A 19,623-nucleotide genomic window follows, 5' to 3' on the forward strand; every position below is an offset into this window, starting at 1 on the left:
GCAATGTAGGTTGTCATGACCTGTCATGGCAATATTCTTTAAATGAAATGTTATAGATGTGTGGATTTTGATATTCTTGGACATTGGAGATCCTGTATTCCAGGGCTATTCAATTTCCAGCCCTCGAGTGCCAAAGTACGGCTGGTGTTCCTATCTACCTGGTAGTTCATTCATCTGGTATAACTAATAATGATATATTTGATTGGTCAGAGAGTCCACTCCCCTGGCGTCCCAGGTCCCTGATTAGACGGACAGAATGAAACCCAGAAGCATTTCATCCCTCCATGACCGCAGTACAGAAGCCCTGTCCTATTTCTGTTTAGAAAAAGGTATTGAACATACCCCCCTTTCTTTTATGTTTTTTGTTCATACAGTGACCCTTGCCTGGCCACTGACTGTAAGTACTCCAACAAGGTCCACTTCCACTGTCTCTTCGGGAACTGCAAGTACGTCTGCAAGACCTCGGGGAAGGCCGAATCCCACTGCTTGGACCACATCAACCCTAACAACCACCTGGTCAACGTTCGAGACCAGTTCTCCTACTTCTCCCTCCAGTGTCTATGTCCCAACCAGGTAGGTCCCCACCTTCCCTCTCCAAGCACCAGCAAATGACTGTCATATCATCAAGTTTTCTAACCATGAAGTATACAATCTATTAGACCTGTATTTGAGGTGATTTAACTCCAGTCTTTCAGAACCGCTCCTCGTCTGTCTTCTGTCTGCTGGGAGACGACAGTCGACTCACCCCGTAATGTCTGTTTATATGTCAATGATGTCATTTTGACTGCCGCATTCTCCCCTCAGAAAAGGCCAATTTCGCTGATATTACCTAATAAATCATTGTCAGCCGCACAATAAACAAGGCTGTCTTGAATAGGGTAAAATTTGGCAAATGTTTCTTAAATTAAACCCCTTAATGGAGGCTCCTGCCTGCCTCTCGTGAGCCAATATTTGGAGGATTTTTTTGTATTTTATTTCATTAATAATGTGTCTAAAATCATCCTCTCACTTAGCCCCCCCTCCTCCATATCCACCTCCTCCCCTCCCTCCCCCTACCCACCTGAACTGAGATAAGATAATCCTATATAGCCTGGCTCCTATGGGGGACACAGGCCAGAAGCAGATAGTGGTGTGGAGACAAGTTTAAAAAAGGGAGGGGTGGGTTAGAGAGTATTTGATAGACTGATCCTTCCAAATGTACAAGGGGGTAGTTGGTGTCAAGGTGTGAATTGTTGGTTGAGTAGAGTAAAATAGATGTCCATTTGAGCAGTCAGCAGCACCCCAAAATCTGTTTATTGTAGGACCTGCAGTAACTATAAATCAATACAAATAGGGAAACAGAAGATTCGTTGATCAGACATCAGAACAGAAGCTGGTTGGGAATTCAGCAAGCTTATGTCGCAACATTTTGTTCTGTAGTTTGTATCCACAAGTCAAGTCGATCAGCAGCAACTTAGGTTTAAAGTCATTGTTCTAGCCTGTTTCCCAGTCTTACATTAGGATGACCGCCCCTCTGTCTCTCTGCCTTCCTTCCTCCAGCACTGTGAGTTCAGAATGAGGGGCCATTACCACTGTCTGCGATCTGGCTGCTACTTTGTCACCAACATCACCACCAAGCTTCCCTGGCATGTCAAGAAGCATGAGAAGGCAGAGAGACGCGCCGCCAATGGCTTCAAATACTTCACCAAGAGAGAGGAGTGTGGCAGGCTAGGTAAGCTTTCAATTTAAACTAGTCTCTTTTTCTCTGTCTCTTTGTCTCTCACTCTCTCACTCCCTCTTTCTCTTTCTCATTCTCACTGCTAGGCCAGTGAGAGATGTAAGGGTTAAGGGTGTGAAATCAAGAGAGATGTAGTGATGTTTCCACATTGATTTTCTGCGGACGCTCCGAGCAGATATTCTCTCTATACGCCTCAACTGTCACAGAGAGAGCTGCTCCCAATCCTGGCAAACACATTGTCACGCTATCACAGAGCAATTCACATGGCATAAAACAAGTCTGGCTCGTACTCAACTTTTTATGGAATGTTTTGCATAGGCACTATGAATGTGAAACCTTATTTTCCTAGTGATTACATTGTCGGCGCTGTAACATATATATTTGTTGCTTTCTTTCTCATATAACTTAAATGTCTGGCTATATGTTATACTAGACTTGAATGCATATGTATATATTTATAAGGGACAAACCCACTAAGGTTGTTTAAAAAAAAAAAATCTTGTCAGAAATGAACGATTACATACTTGTTTGTGTTTGCTGTGTACTTTTCTCAGTCACCCCTCATCATCATTCCCAAATCATTTTAAAAGTCATCTCTTATTTCTGGCTGTTCTAAAAAGTTCTTCTGAACACAAATGAAAAAGAGAAAAAATGAATTCCTGTCTTCTATCCTGATCAGCCCCGTTGTATTGTTTAGTTTTTTTAAAGGTAAAAGGGATCACTAAAGCAAGCACTCAAGTTATAAAACATTTATGGGTTTGGTGGTATCCATGGCAGCAACATTCAACTGAACACGGCCGATTAAGTTACCTGGAAAGGTCTCATAAAGGCCCTGAATGTCAGTGGCTTCAGTTATTGACTCAACTTTGCATGGTTAAAGTATATGTGCAGTGTTACTATGTACAAAAGCTATTGTTTCGTGCACCTGGTCCCATGGTTACTGACATGCTAGCACCTGCCCAGCATTTTGCTCTTTCAATTATTTCTGCCTGCTTTTATATAACGATATTTGGAGGAGCCAACGTTTAATTTGAAATCATGAAGCAATTCGAAAATGGCTCCCTAAAAGTGAGGAAAAGAATAAAAGAGTAAGAATCCAACAACAACACAACAGTGCCATGGCACAAAAAATGAAAAGACAACAATGGCTCGATTTTGAAAAATGAATTTAATATGGGAATAATTGTATATTTACTTTGGTTTGCAGGGGTGTGTGCATTATTGGCCTACACTGCATATGATAATGTATTTATGTAAATTCCTAATTGAATAAAGGATGTCACTGTAATAAAATAGCTCCACAGGTTTAGTCCACGGCAGCCTAGACTGGCTCAGTGTGACACTGGAGTCATCTAATCTAATATGCCTCCTACATATACGGTTGTTTTTGTCCCTGCTATGTCATGATGCTGAATCTAAACCAAAGTGGAGCTTCTTAAAGACAGGATTTTACCAGGTTTTCAGAACTAGTTAGAGGACATCTTTAAATGGACACTTACACTTCACATTGTACAATAACTGACATTTACAGCTGCTTTGAATTGTAGTTTGGGCGAATCTCTGAAATGTGCCAGGCAATACCAAATTCATATGTGAAAACATCACATTTCTCACGTAGCATTGAGTTAAACTCTGTGAAAACGTCATATGTAACAAATAAAAAAAGTTGATTTCTTCACCTTGTGATAGAAACCGTGTCATTGTCTCTTTGCAGGCTGCAAGTACAACCAGGTGAACAGTCACTTCCACTGCATCCGCGAGAGCTGCCAGTTCTCCTTCCTGCTCAAGCACCAGATGACCTCGCACTCCCGCAAACACATGAGGAGAATGCTGGGAAAGAACTTTGACAGGGTTCCATCCCAGGTAACGAAAAGTGTGTGTGTGTGTGTGTGTGTGTGTGTGTGTGTGTGTGTGTGCGCGCGCCACATAATGTTCTGAACAGTGCAATTATTAAGACAAATATGTGGGGAGTTTCCATAGGACCATTGCCGGTGATAGTTTGCATATTGAAAGTATGCAAAAACACGCAGTTCCTCACACACCCTTTCACTGAAAAATGTGACTGTGGCAGATCATGTCATAAGGTTTTGGGTTTTATAATTTTCCATTGTGCTTCCTGATTCCCGAGTCAGATGCATGGATAATGAGTAATGAACACCTTTGGTGACACTGTACATGTTTTATTTGTTTTAACCTTCATGTTACAGTGTATCTATGGGATTTGCCGCTAAAATGCTGTCGTTCTCAAAAAAAGTATCATGGAGGTACATTTTTTCCACTAAAAGTGTCTCTAAAGAACTGTGTTTTTACATACTTGCAATATGCAAACCACCGCCAGCAATGCCATTGTTATATCAGTACTCTATGGTGATGTGGTGCCAGTATACATATGCCTGACAGTTGGTGCCCCATGAGAGAACATCTTACATAAATGGGGAATCCCTACATTTAAATATGTCAATAAATATGTTTAAAACAGAAGAATCCTGTGTGAGGAACATTCCCTACAATATGTATTCGCCCCTGTGTGGTCCTCTATAGGTGGTGTCCCATGGCCAGAGGGCCGATGACATGCAGCACTTGTCGGGCATGGGCTCGGGCCTCATGGGCAGCCACCCGGGGATGACCCATGGGTTCTCCAGCATGATGGACGAGACGGATGACTACATGGACTACATGGGCGGGGGCAGCCCCCTGTGCCTTTCCTCTGAGTCCTCCAATCAGGACCGCAGTTGCAGCAGCACTCCCGTGGGCAATGAAAGCTCCCCAGCAGGTGAGTTGAGGAGCGGGGGCAGGATATAGAGGCTAGGGTTAGCCAGACTGGTTGAGGAGTGAGTATTAACATTGTGGCCATAGCAACTTGCATACAAATGCATACTGTAGAGTTGATAACAAGAAAAACAATGGATTTATGGACGGTGTTGCTTAGTGAAATGATGGCGGTATTGTTTAATTTCAGTGAAAGTAAATTGTCTATCAAGTTCTATTAAAGAAGCAAGTAAAACTTGGTTATGAAGTTAGAATGAAGTAGTGTGTTTGTATTGTAAATCCAGCGTCATTTACAGTACCATTAGAACTCACAGGACACAGCCATGTCAATTCATGTCCATATCTCATCAAAATCATAATTTCCTCATTTCGTAGTGGATTCCATTTTTACAAAAAAAAAATCTAACAATAGGAAGAGTGGGAAACCAATAAAAATCCATAAAGTAACTGTTCTCTTATTCGGAGGCCATTTATTTTCTATTATTCATTTTCTACAGTAATAACTTATGGCAATGTAAGTTTGATATAGTAGACTACATTTCCCTTTTACCTGAAAGCTATCCCTGTGGCAACAAACTTCTCAGATTCTCTGCTTTTCAAAATCTGATCTTGCCTTCATCAAATGAGTTTCACATTTCCATTATTTTGTGTCAAATGTTATCCACCATTTTCATCATTGTTGCTTTGGCTGGTGTTTGCTTTCTTGATTCGGCTTCATTTTGTATCATTCTCTTATCTTTTCCCTTTTTCCCTTCCTTCCCTGTGTGTTTGAATGGGTCTGTGTGTGTTTGAATGGGTCTGTGTGTGTTTGAATGGGTCTGTGTGTGTTTGAATGGGTCTGTGTGTGTTTGAATGGGTCTGTGTGTGTTTGCGTCTACCCGTCTGTCTGTTTCCCTTCCTGTCTTTCTACACTTCCTGGTCATCCTGTCTTTCCAGGACCAGGCTGCCCGGTCACTACTGCTCCCTCTACCCCCGCTGACCCTAGCGCTCCCCAAAACGCACCTCCTCCACCACCTCCTCCTCAGCCTGGACTTCAGTCTCAGGCTCCATCTTTCCCTCCTGCCCTCCTCCGACCTCCTCTTCCCTCGCTCCCATATCTCGTCTCTCCATCCTGTCTGTCATACTCTCTGCTCAGCGCCTCTCTCGGAGCCACTCGGAGTGTTGTCATGCCAACCAACACACCAGCTTTCAGCCCCATCATTGCCACTCCGTCTCCGGTTAAAAATGACGTCCCTATAGTGCAGGATGCTGCAGGTACTTATCCCGACGCAAACCAACATTGTAGCTGTCAGTGTCAATTGGTGTAGATGTAGTCTACTTCAGTGTGTACTTGTTTGATCCAGTATGACTTCTCAAAATTGTTGTTGAAGCTCGAAAGAAAGTCAATGGGGAAAGTCACCATACAAACATTATTTGGGAAAACTGTGAAAAGGTGAACATTTGGGAAAACATCTGTAAGTTAGCCTGAAAAAGTCAGGATATACGGTCTAGATGAGACATAGAAATGTTTTTGTTTGCTTAATCTTTATTTTCCATTTGAGCCATTCCCTTATTCTCATGGAGCTTGGTCTTACGTCTCCATTACACGCAGGTTATGCACAGTGTCCCCCTTTGGTATTTACAAGGCTGTGGAAACAGCACTGTAAATTCAGCACCTGTAGTCCAAAGCCGTGGCCTTGTTTAGCTTCCATTAATGGGCAGCGCATCAGCCGCCTCTTATTTTAATCGTGCCCCCACTTTTATCGAGGCCCCTGCTTCCTGTCGAGCCGAACAGGGATCACATCATTAGCAGTGACTCCAGGGGACTCGGCAAGGTAGGCTACCCCTCGTAAACCAAAGGCAGATAAGAGGGGCCGCCAAGATCCACATCTCTGCCACTGTTTGGAGGCTGTAGACACCCAGTAAAAATGTCAAGTACCGATTAGCAGCAAAGTCAATCTATCATTTAACCCCCCCCCTTCCCTTCTTCTTCAATAATTTGTAAAGACAAAACAATATACAATTGGGAATGTAGGACAGCCTCTCAGAAATTCCGCAAAGGAAGATTCCCCCTTGGCCCAGCTTGTTTAGTGTGCTGTACCACTAAAAGTTGATCAGTTGTGGAGTCCTAATGTTCTTTCCTCTCTCTGTAGGCAACACCATCTCCATCCCTACGGCCACCGGCGCCAAGAAACGCTTCTGGATCATCGAGGACATGTCCCCCTTCGGCAAGCGGCGTAAGACGGCTTCTGCTCGCAAAATGCTGGACGAGGGCATGATGCTGGAGGGCTTCCGCCGTTATGATCTGTACGAGGACTGCAAGGACTCCGGCTGCCAGTTCTCTCTGAAGGTGACCCACTACCACTGCACCCGCGAGAACTGCGGCTACAAGTTCTGCGGCCGCACGCACATGTACAAGCATGCGCAGCACCACGACCGCGTGGACAACCTGGTCCTGGACGACTTCAAGCGTTTCAAGTCATCGCTCAGCTGCAACTTCTCCGACTGCCAGTTCTCCGGCAACAGCACCCACTTCCACTGCCTGCGCTGCAGCTTCCGTTGCACGGACAGCACCAAGGTGACTGCCCACCGCAAACACCATGGCAAGCAAGATGTGATCAGCGCCGCTGGCTTCTGCCAGTTCAGCTCCAGCGCTGACTGCGAGGTTGCCGACTGCAAATACAAGCTCAAGTGCTCACACTTTCACTGCACCTACCCCGAGTGCAAGCACACTGTAGTCGGTATGTCCCAGATGGACTCCCACAAGCGCAAGCATGAGAAGCAGGAGCGCGGTGAGCTGCCGTCGGTGTCTCCCCGGCAGGAGGGGGCGCACCACATGACGGGAGGAGTGTCCGCGGTGCCCCACGCCTCCATGGGCCTTCTTCCAGCCTCGCCCGGTGGCCTCCCAGGACTCTCCCACCACCACCATCACCACCATAACAACAACAACCATGCCCCCTCCATGCTCTACCCCCCAGCCAGCGTGGCATCTGACTACAACCACCCCTATCCAACCTCCTTGGTCAGTCTGGACAGCTCCCTCAACCTGGGGACCGACACCAGCAGCTCCCTGTTCTTCCTGAAGAACGCCGCTGGCCTGGGCCTCAATGACTCGTTGGACCTGAGCAAAAAGATGCAGCATCACCATGACCCGAGCCTGACCATGGCTGCCGGGCCCAACCCCATGCCACCGCTGGGCTTGCCCGCTCCTCAGGATGACACCACGGGAACATCGGGCGACCCCGAAGATGACCAGTCACCCGAGGAAGAGGCCAATGCAGAGGAAGATGAGGAGGATGAGGATGAGGCGGAGGAGGATCTGAACACTGACTCGTACGAAGATTCGATGCCACAGCCCGACGGCGACAACAAGGACAATGACGAGAGTTTTGAAGCTTCCTTAAACCACACTGACACTTCCCAACTGGAAAAGCAAGAGGCCGACCCATGAAAGATACTCTGACACTGAAGAAGAAGTATCCTGTATACTATGAACAAACAAATTCAAGTGGCCTCATTTATCAAGGTTAGAGACACTGCAGATGACAACAAGAAGACAACAACAACAACAAGAAATTATGGCCCAAAATGATTTATGATGATGTTTACAAGATGACCAACAATAGAAATTAAATTATGCATAAAAAAATGAACAGAGAAACAAACAAATTAGGCCCTGTTTTACACGTGGGGCAGCAATGTAAACATTTTACTACACAGCAGTCTTTTTGTGCGCGTGCATGTTTGACTTTTAATTTATTTTACTTTTATTTTTAACCTTTTTTGTGCGTGGAAAAAAACGATAAGAAAAAAAATCTCTATATAACTATATACGTAAGTGTGTGTGAACTTTTATATACAAAGGAAATGACTGGTGCAGTCTTTACATGAGCTGCAGGACCCTTGTTAACAATGAAAGGGAAAGACATCACTGTTAAATTACATTGAGGAAAAGTTCTAAAGCAGAATGTGTTTGAACATTTGATCCTATTTCTGTATTAATATTATTATTATTACTATTATTATTATTATTATTATTACTACATTAAGTGCAGGGGTCTGCATTAGTGTTTTGGCTTGTACCCTTCTCTCTTCATCCTTTGCAAGGTTATTTTTCGTTCTCAATGTACATTTTCAAATAGAAGTGACCAGTGACTGTGTCCTCAGTCTCAACTGCAGATGGGCATAGATCTCTGAGCGAGCATTGCTCTGTGTATGCAGCTCCCTGGGAAATTATGTTAAATTCTCACCAAAATCAAGCTTGTGGACTTGCAATTGTAACCCTTACCCCCTGCCGAGGAACCTATTAAGTTTGCATTTGGATAGTGCACTTTTATATAAACGATGATAGATATTCAAACATATTTTTGTTACCATATGCATCATTGCATTACGATTGCGTTATACTTGCATAGTAAAATCCGACGGCTCGGAATATTGATTTAGAACTAGGCGAGGAACCATCATGACTAACTAGCTGGGGGTCTGAATGAACTGACCAGAGGAAAAGATGAGTCACTCAGATGCAATGAGGAATGACAGAGGTAGCGTCAGGGAGTGTTTGTTTCAAATGTACAGACAGAAAGCAAAATGTGTCAATGTTGGACATTTTGTTTTCCATTTACTATGGCTGTGGTTTAGCGCCTATTGTAACGGTTTTATTTAATATTTATGTGACCTTGCAAATGAGACATTTTTAGGGTGTTCTAGCACTTTTTTAGATTTATCTTCAGAAAAAATATGGCATGCATCTTTTAACAGGGAATTTGCTTTAAGATGACGTTTTAGTTCACTTTGCTTTGATGCACAAATAGTTGTTAAGTGTGACAAAGAACTGTTGTTCTGTGTTTTATTTAAAGTAAGGACTGATTTTATTTGCTTCTGTGATTGGAGGATTTAAATATGAAATGGGCATGCCCGAGTTATGGTGGCCTAATAACGACACTAATAAGAAAAACTGTGATTTCAATTAATTATTAAAAACATGACAATGCTCAGATACTGTAGTACTAAATTATCACACAAAACACGTTAGTCTAACCTATCTTCAGGTTTACTGGTGGGTGAAAATTGTTATGATGAATTATTTCTTGAATATGGCTTTGGAAAAAATAATCATAATATAGGGAATTATGTGTGTAGATTGTTATCCAAAATATTGTTTAGAGAAGAAAAAAAGGTTGTACAGTATTTTCTTCTGTAAAAAGACTATATATGAACAAAATGCTCTTTGATGAACAGCTTCCTTTAAAAATAAAACAATTAAAGGAGAAATGAATAATAAAAAGTCAAACATTGAAATAACCCCACTATAGTTTGCTTGTGTGTGTGTGTGACCTTTTTTTAAATATAATTTTTCTCCCCCCCTTAGATTTCTAGAGGAAGTCAGTAAACATTGTTAGGACCCTTGCCATACTGTAGCACTGAAGGCAGTAAGGGGATTCCGTTTTTTACCTTGACATTTTCAAAGCTAATACAAAAAAAAAACACTGATTTAGACCTACTAATGGATATTTCTGGTTTATTTAACACTTGGTTTTATTCATTTTTCTGTTTGTCATTTTTGTGTGTGCTTGTAGTTTTTCCATAATTTGATATTTTCTTTGACATTTTACTTTGCTGTGGGCGTACATGCCTCTCTCACGGACTCAAATGCAAGGCAGTGCATCACTTTTTATTTATTTTAGTTTTTCTGACAACATTTTGGGAATAGCTATTTGGCTGGAAGATATTGTGCACTTGAATACAGTTTATGTGTGTGCCTGTGTGTGTGTAAAATAGCAGGATTTGTAAAAAGTTGAAAATAAAGAAACCATAATTATTATAACGATACATATGTTCTGCTTAGTAGTGCTGTAGCCCGATGACGTCTGGGGTCATATGTTGAGGGGGAAGTCCCAGAATACTGACACTATCAAAACCTCATGGGGAGAGAGACTAACCCATATACGGTATCTGGAGCAAGTCATGAGGGCAGAGAACTGGTCTCTCGTTCTGTGATAATACTTAGTGTCTGGCTAGTCTCTCTCCCCCCGGATAGAGACCGCTAATAACAGAGAGACCTGTGGAACTGCTCTGGTCGCTTAGAGCTACAAAGCCTCGCTTCATGTGACCTTTCCTCGTTCTATTCTTCCAAATGATTTTGTCCCAGTAGACATTGAAGTAAACGTTTGTCCCAGTAGACATTCAAGTGAAACATCTGCATCGTTGCAGATAGCAGAGAATCAACAATATTTGTTGTCAGGCCGCCCAATGAGGGCTCGCCTCTGGTCAGAGTTTAACCAATCAGAACCAATACAATTCAGAGTTTGAAATGGGAATAGTCTGGGGATGAAAGGAGAAATTTGCTGGTGCCAACAAGATGGGTCTCTGTCTCTTCACGAAAGGAGTACACTTTTAGTTTCTGGTGGGGTTTTTTCTTTGTGAGCTTTGTGCTGTTAGGTCCCTTCCTCTCGTTCAGTGACACACAATGACCAGCGCGCCGCTCTGGTGGTGTCTGTCCTCCCTCAGCCTACAGCTGTTGCCGTCTCTCCTCCTCCTCTTCCTTGTGATGTTTCTTTAAATAAAAAACGGGTAAAGGCATCACCATCTGTCAGCCAGCTGGCATCCTGTATATAATCTACGAGAAGGAAAAAAATAAACATGAAAATTATATTACACAAAAACCAGACGGAAACAACCTCCAAATCCTACATAGGCTGCTGCTGAAACGACAGATTGCTTTACCGTTTTAATTAACGGGGAAAAAGATGACATGAAAACAGAAAGAAAAACTAAATGAGATGTCTTTTCTCTGTTGCGTAATAATGTAGTCAAAAAGCAGTGTACTACTATGGCTTGGTGGCAGACAAATAGAGAAAAGTTGTCAAATATTTTGCACTCCAGGACTAAAAGCCATCTCTAGCTCATTTTCTTTTTGGTTTTATTTCACAACCACACAGGGAGACAAATCAGACATTTTGTATGAAAAGTAGACAGTGAAGTTAATGGAAAAGTATTTTAAATTACTTGAATTTGCTGCCCTCTGCACTGGTGTTCATCACTGCATATTTACCACTTTGATTTAGTGCTGTTTAGTCCTTCAATGTGCTATATTCATTTTTTTTCTTTCTGCATGTCTTATGCAAGGGTTGAGCTTTTCACTCAATAAAATAAAGATGTATTGAACAAAAATAGATGTATGGCCTGTTTCAATGTTGTCTTTTAACAGTCCAGTAAGAACATGAAACGTTATTTAATGATGACTTATAGGCTGATGATGACTCTTGATTGCATGACATGTTTGGGCCAATGTGAGTGGAGCACATGCATGTATACACGTGTGTGCGTGCGTGCATGTGAGTGCATGTACGTGTGTGTGTCTTTGCCTCAGCTTGTCCCAGGTTGATGTGCCAAGAACAGTTTGTGCAAGGGGACAGCAGCAGTGAAGAGACGATCGTCCCTGGGAACACACACGACAGGTGTGCAGTGCATATGTGATCACATGATGGCTGTGAGGCAGATTAGGCCCCAAACAGATGAAGCGCTTCTTAATGGCAGCTTTTATTAAGTTCACAATGTGAGGGAGGCAGGCAGGGAGGGAGGGGGGGGGGGGGGGCAGAGGAAAAGCAGGTGGCCTTGTCTCTACAGTCATGGATGAAGATACATCTTTGTACAGCCAAGTCCGAAGAGGACGGCCACTACCGAAAGATTTATTGATATTTGATTGCCCTGGCCTTACTGTCTGGTTGTCCTGAGTTCAGCAGTAATGGCTGTAAAGGAACTACTGCAAATGCTCTTGAGAAAAATGTCCCGTCTAAGAAATATTGCACTTGCCACTGATCATATCATGTAGACCCATGTATGATGGAACACTAGCTGCACCATACACATTCTATATAAGTCGGACAAACCATTTACGAACAAGAGAGATTACATTGTGAAAGGAGCGGCTCATTTTCTTTCTCCACCCACCCTATCTTCTTGTTGCTTCTCTTTTAATCCACTGCCCTTTGCGTTCATTTATCTATTTTGGCACGTGTATGGGGTTATTTTCGAGTACCTCTGGTCATGGGGTAAAAAAGGCTTGGTGTGCATTCCAAATGCACCCTATTCCCTATATACTGCACTACTTTGGGCCCTGGTCAACAGTAGTGCACTTTATAGGGAATAGGGTGCCATTTGGGACATAGCCTCTGAGGAAGGCTGCTTTGCCATTGGTAGCAGCTGTTGCTATTGAGAGACCCCAGAGGAAATAGAGAATTGGACACACATTCAGCCAATTTAACATTAACTAGACCTTATTGGAGGCTGGAACACATGGCAGAACCATGCAGCGCTACCGTATGGGGTTCTGTTTATATATGCTCTTACGCTCCCTTAAGGAGTATTACGGGGTTGTGTGATGGCATTTCAAGATGAAAAAGAGATGTTGGAAAAGTGCACTTATAAGGTCACTAAGATCGACTAACAGGCAAAAGCAGACGGAATGTGTATATGTGTAAAATAGAATCACAAATGTATATCTAAGACAAAAGTACACAAAAGAAACAGTTCAATTGTCAATCTGCATTTATTAATATACTTTTTCCTCGCTTGTGTATCCTTTTGACCTTCTCTTATTGAATCACATATAAGGGACTTGAAAGTAACCAAACCAACTGACTGCATGAACCTTGGAGTCTAATATGGAAGAATAAAAACTTTGAGCAGTTTTAAGATGAGATCATTTAAAATATCAAACACTGTTGTTTTACACTGATCTTAAAAGAGATTTCTCATCCGCTATTTGACATTTTTTCCACTGTTCAATCAAACCACAACATTAAATACTGTTTTTAAGGTTCCGTCTTAGCAACCGTTGCTCAGAGGGATCGTGACTTTAAGATTCAGTATGATTTCATCCTGTAGCTTTAAAATAGATACAGTATATAATTATTTATTACAGTATGTATTATTACACATTTCTGGAAGTGTACAGTACATATTACATGTTATGTCCACAAGTTTTAGGCTTATGCACAGTATATGTACTACATTTAGAGCTGATGCTTTCTTAATTTTTTTTTGACAGACCTGAGTTTTTACAAGTTTCAGGTTGGGTAACATTTCTTTTCAGTAACATGACACATTCTCTGGGAGTGGTGAATCTATAAATATTTGCCTTTCAATGTATTGTTCTTTTCAGACCTCAAGATAACAAGACATTCTTTTCTCAGTTCAACTAGAATATTCTTTCAGTTCAACACCTGCATGTGTACTTATTTCCTTGAAAAACTGGAAAGAAATCTGTTTTGCGGAATGAGAGAAACATCAGAAAATCTACCAAAGTGTTTACTTTTTTTCTTGAAATGAGAAACAGGACAGAACCCTTCACTAAAAGAAGCATGAATACTTGTGTGTTCCGTCATTTGGGTCGTTCCATGAAATGAGTTCCTTTTGAGTCCCTTTGATATTTTAAGTAGAAATTCCTTACAAATATAGATTTTTAAAAGCCTGTTATATTAAATGAAGTGCACTTTAATATAGACCACATGGATAATTCAATTCAATCAGATTTTAAAAATATATATAAATAAAGACTTGCTTAAGTAGGAATATTAAGCATTTTGACATGTCCCTCCGTCAACCCTGTGTCACTTCTAGGAACATTTCAAACCACTTATCCCAAAATGTCTCATTGCTGCATTGACAGTAATTTCTGAAGATTATTATTTATTTTCATGTGATTAGTGATGCATTTTCATCTGTCCCTCATTTTAAGGTAAACCCTGTTATGCAAACAATTAACCACTTTAAAATAATGTACCATTCTACCAAGTTAAATGATTCACAGCAGGTGACATCGTTTGGGTCTTCTGAACAGCATGGTGGAAAAGAGAGTAGGTCTTCACTCTCTTTTCGGTCTATTTATAAAATAATGTATCTTTGCCTGAGGTGGTTGAGCTCAACACGTCAACCCTGTTCGCTTAATTAATGTTAGGACTTTAATCATATGTGGAAAATATGTATAATTTCATGAACACCATGTGGTCCCATGATTTTCATCACATGAGGAGTAGTGGCCGATCTTCACCTAAAACCTCAACCCTGTTATCGTCAACCCTGTTAGAGGCCCAATGGTAACTTTATCAGTTTGATGTGAGTTTATTTGTACAAGGCATACTTAAACAATGAGAAAATGTTGGATTTATATCAAACAGGCTTTTAATTAATAGTCAGAAAGCTACAAACGTATCAGTGACTGGGTTGACAGACAGTGTGGTAAAAGTGAAGCTAAAATGCTCTTAGTTCATAGGATTTTAATGCCTCAGATGGGAAAGGTGTTTTTTTCCGTAAGCTAAACATATCCTCCGTGCAATTGAACGTTGAAAGAGAAATATTTGTAAGTTCATTTCTTAAATGTTTGCATGTCCAAAAGGCACCCATTTTGTGGAATGACCCATAGACTGTATGTTTGAAAAACAGCATTACATCTTATGAGAGACCTGTATAGGTTGTTCATAGCTAAATATTTAATTCCGAGATTGAATGTCCTTCTGCATCATGTCACTGCAGCAGATGAGAATGTACATTTGATGATTCGGAAAGAAAGCGAGGCCATTTATCGATATGAGCAAAATATATTGTAAAAATTGATTATTCTTGCTGTTAACCTACACTATTATGTTAAAGAGCATACATGACTGTTCTTGTAGGTACAAAACCCTCTCAAAGGCTCGCAATTCAGAATACTTAACTGCCTGCTGACGGGCCATCAACTGGATTCCCATTGTATTCAAACAGGTTGGGTAGGTTCTCAGAATAATCATACTTGGCCCAATGGGCAAATCAGCAAGCAGTTCACAAAGCAGTGGCAAAGAAAAGGAAACCATCACACAGTTGCAGTGTTATTCATAACATCAATATGATATAGATATTGGTTCCAAAAACTACAGAGCCTTCAGAAAGCATTGACACTCCTATTTCCACATTTTGTTGTGTTACAGCCTGAATTTAAAATGGCTTGAGATTTTGTGTCACTGATCTACACACAATAGCCCATAATGTCAAAGTGGAATGATTTTCAAAACATCATTATTTTTTTTATTTTTTTTTACAAATGTATTAAAAATGAAAAGCTGAAATGTCTTGAGTCAATAAGTATTGTTATGGCAAGCCTAAATAAGTTCAGAAGTAAAAATTTGTTTAACAGGTCACATAAGTTGAGGGGTGTTATGTTGCAGTGGGAGTATTTTATTTGGTCAACAAGCAGTTGTCCGCATCTGTCAAACACAAACACAATCCAATGGAAAGATTAGTGTAGAGGCCCTATAAACAGCATTTGAAAAATGAGACGCCTGTCAACTCCGTTACATAAATGTTTACCAAGGAATACCAAACATTGTGTTCTATTTGTTTTAGTTAGCCCGAAGTTTGCGCCTCACCGTAAATTAGTTTTACCCAGTGTTCAACAGGACTTTACAAAGAGAACAAACAACTAGCATCGAACAGCGACGAGAAACAAGCACATAAAATGGTTAATCCTCCGTGGCGAGGAGCCAAGGAGCCATTAAGTTTCAAGTAGTTTGCATAAAAAATCTGACGGGAGGTCTCCAGAGCGGAAAGGAGAGTGTTTCATCACTTTATAACTCTGTCCAAAAAGGAGAGAGCTAGGAGCAACAATCAAATGCCCAGAGCTAGCAAGCAAAGAGCCAGAGCCATTCGCATTCAGCTTGAGCCGCCACAGCGCACCACTCACTGACGAGAGAGGGAGGCCCAGTTTCTTGGCAAAGGAAGAAGTTCTTAAGTGCTAAGCTGTAAATTTGCTTAATTTGACGTGAGTCCGAGGGGAATGGGATCGTTTTCTTTCAGGGAAAAACCCTGGCAGATTGGCTGACAATGAGCTGCAATGGTCCAACATGGTGTATTGCTGTGTGATGATGGGAAGAAAGCAGGACTGGCAGCATTTGACAGGGCAGTAAAAGACTTCGACCCTGGCACCAGCCTCTTATGACTCACTGGGACATGGATACTGTAAAAAACTGATCTGGCTAATTCCATAGTAAACAAACCTGACTATTTACTTCGAGTGGCTTCTTTCTGTAAAAACATTTCAAAATACTGCCATATCCATCATAACATGCTATGACGGTTTACACCGATATAGTTTTTACTACATACTGACGGCCTATTCTTAAATGATTTGTGGGCATCGATCGGATTTCAACTTAAAAAATTTGATATTTTTCTTCTAAGCCACTTTTCTCTTTGTCCTTGCCCAATATGAATCCTAAAACAGCGACCCATGACAAGAGCCTTTAAAAATACCGGTTTCAGTGACAGCTGCGTCCTTCATAAAATAGTAGATGGACAACAGGTGAGCATGATGTGTGTGCTAATCTTCTACATTATGGCTGTTGATAACACTCCGCGTCCAGCAGCTCAGTTATTAAAACGCTGTAATTTAATACGGAATACATCAGCAATGTGACATTTGTATCATGGAAGAAGGAAAGGTTTCAAAGATTGGACTGACACTAATAATAGAAAATGTCTATCATTGACTTTGGTTTCTGTTACCAAAGGAATTTTGCGAGTACCACGCTCCTTCCAAAGTCAGACGTTGGGCATCCAGTGAGGGATTGTGGGATTCTTTTTTTCACTTGCTCTGCCTCTCTCTGAGGGCTCAAAAATGAGGATTGTATTTCGCAGTGACAATCCATGCCAATTCTGTAGGACAAGGTCGTCAAATCTACATCCCTCCCCCTTTTCCTAGAGACCACCCTTCTCTACCCATCAGCGCTTTGAGGGGAGTTCAGGAAAACGTGGCATCCAAAACAACAAAGGATTCAACAGTTATGATTAGGAAGACTACATTTATTTACTACATGCCGACTACATTTAGAATATATTATTAGGGATCAGGTGCAATATAACCAGAACAAGTTGTTGAATCCTGATGACATTTGAAATGATGAGTGGTGTTACTCATATCCTGAATAACCATATATGACTCTGGGTGTATTTATTGGAAGCAGTAGTTTGAGTGTGTTGCTCAGGTTGTTGTAGTGCTTTATTGCCTCTATGCAGAACATAGTCTCAAGGGGAACGTCACCACTACTGTGCATTGTGTGAAGAGGAGAGTCGTAAAGAGGGAGTATCTACTCCATTTTAATTTCCTCTAGTTCGCTTCCTTTTTATTTTTTTCCATCCCTGCCTCCCTCCCTCCCCCCGCTCCTGCAGTCAGGCCCTGTGATTAGTGTAATTTGCAAAAACGTTGGCGAGCGCCGCACCTGTTGCCCCTGCGCTGCCTGCAGCCCTGGGTCCTCGACAGACTGACAAGCACACCCCTGGATAATCCATTCTTCTCTCCACCAGTGCAGGACAACGGCAATTTTTCTCCCCCCTCTCCTTCGTCTCAACCTCGTGTTCTCATATCTGCCACACTCCTGATGCCTCATTACTGGGCCATTCATAAATATCGCCGGCAGTATCCCCTACTTCCAGAGGCTTTCGGTGCTTGAAAGATTTATCGGCCTCTTTTACAGCACCGCTATTGTTTTTCCTAACACTTTCCTCTCTCTGTCGCTCTCCACTTCAGACACCTTCACTTACCTGCCAATAAAGCGACAAAAGCTTTCCACCTGGTTCACATACAGGGGCCCCGTAGCTCCCCCACATGACAACCCTAGCGGTATATGGTGTGTTCCATTTGGATTTGACACGGTGCCAGGAGGAAAATCAAGTGACACGGGCCACACAGGAGGGGAGAAATGTGATCCCACTCCATTGTGGAGAGTTTATATAACGAGTGATGACAAAGTACTTTATGACTTTGCAGTGTTTGTCGGGCTCCGACTGTGATAGAGGCCTTATACAAGCAGGCCCCCGGTGACCTTGACTTATCAAGCGTTCTCATTTTGATCAGAAAGAAGCCCGTGTTCAGCTGCTGTTGAGGATTGTTGTGCTGCTTTTAGAGAGACAGTGATGGCTACAGTACAAAGGACTTTTGGAGGTTACCGGGTTCTCCCCACCCTTTCACTTTGAAATACTATTGACTAGGAGCATGTCTGTCTGAGCAGGTAGAAGCTTTTGGATTGCTTCAATGATTTCAGGGGCTATGCCAAATTTACTTAGATATAGGACGCTCCCATGTGTCTCAACAGCCTATGCAGGGAAAGTGGCATGCAAATGGTACAGTACCTGCTTGTATAAATAAAATAGTTAAAACACACAAAATTCAAGTGCACTCCATACTGCTATTTCAATCTTCAGATGCATACATCCACCGTGATATGCAAGAAATTTTAGGATTTTGTCATATTTTTGACTGTGTGCGGGTATCTATTCTTTCCATTATACTGCTTTTTTAAACATACGCACCTGTGACTAACATTTTGCATTAGGTAGTCAAAAATAACTATTTATTTAACAAAATTGTAACATTCTGTCATAAATAGTGGATGTTCAACTTCATAACAAACAGCTTTTCCCATACATGTTTTGGGGTCGATGATTTAATCTTAAATCAGCCATTACTCCCCTTGTGACACGTGGAATGGAAAAGTGTGCAACAGGGAGGTGAAATAGAATGCAAGCCTAATAAAAATATTTGAACTTGATTAAACATTTCTAGCCCATCTATGGGTCACAGGGTTGACGTGTTACGCCCGACGTACTTTGTTTTCCACCACAGTACACCAGTTAAATGGCCAAAAAGAGAAGGGCCAGGATTCAATTCGGTTGCTGAAGATCAGTGTTGTAGTGTGGTTGACATTTAAAGGTAATATCTGATTTATTCAACATCTGCAGCGTTTACTTTGAATGTGATCTCTGCGACTGCGGTTACATTGCCTTTAATGGTGCATAGTCAAAAAGGGGGGATCGTATTGAATCGCGGCCAACAACCAGCTCACCGGCTTTTACACTACAGATGTAGAATCTTAATTTGATCACCCTGTTGCAGGAGACCTTTCCTGCAATGCAGGACATTTAAAACATGTAGTGTATTTGAGGTTTTTAAAAGGCATCTTAAATTTGAAATGTCAGACTTGATTTCCCCTTGTATCAACCCACTTAATGTATAATCCACATTTTCTGTTGCTGCAGGATTATTTTCCTGCTGTAGAAAACTGGCTCAAATGAAGATCCTACATTTGTATGATTTGACTATTAGATGTTTGTTTATTTAGATTTTA

General features: G+C 41.6%; 1 protein-coding gene across 9 annotated transcripts in view; it reads left to right on the forward strand.

Annotated features, from left to right (window-relative positions):
• casz1 (castor zinc finger 1) overlaps positions 1 to 10,297 on the forward strand; it is a 250,642-nt gene extending 240,345 nt beyond the window's left edge. For 7 of the 9 annotated variants that reach the window (XM_064922913.1, XM_064922912.1, XM_064922914.1 and 4 more), the window contains 6 exons: positions 375 to 573; positions 1,540 to 1,711; positions 3,432 to 3,580; positions 4,259 to 4,490; positions 5,423 to 5,740; positions 6,619 to 10,297. In XM_064922913.1, the coding sequence (XP_064778985.1) occupies positions 375 to 573; positions 1,540 to 1,711; positions 3,432 to 3,580; positions 4,259 to 4,490; positions 5,423 to 5,740; positions 6,619 to 7,916 (2,368 nt within the window). In that variant the 3' untranslated portion in view covers positions 7,917 to 10,297. The remainder of the gene's footprint in view (positions 1 to 374; positions 574 to 1,539; positions 1,712 to 3,431; positions 3,581 to 4,258; positions 4,491 to 5,422; positions 5,741 to 6,618) is intronic. The other 2 variants (XM_064922916.1, XM_064922917.1) reach the window with 1 other exon arrangement.
• Positions 10,298 to 19,623: the final 9,326 nt, after the last annotated feature.

This window comes from Oncorhynchus masou, chromosome 18 (genome assembly GCF_036934945.1).
Source record: "Oncorhynchus masou masou isolate Uvic2021 chromosome 18, UVic_Omas_1.1, whole genome shotgun sequence".
In the NCBI taxonomy this organism is placed as follows: Eukaryota; Metazoa; Chordata; class Actinopteri; order Salmoniformes; family Salmonidae; genus Oncorhynchus; species Oncorhynchus masou.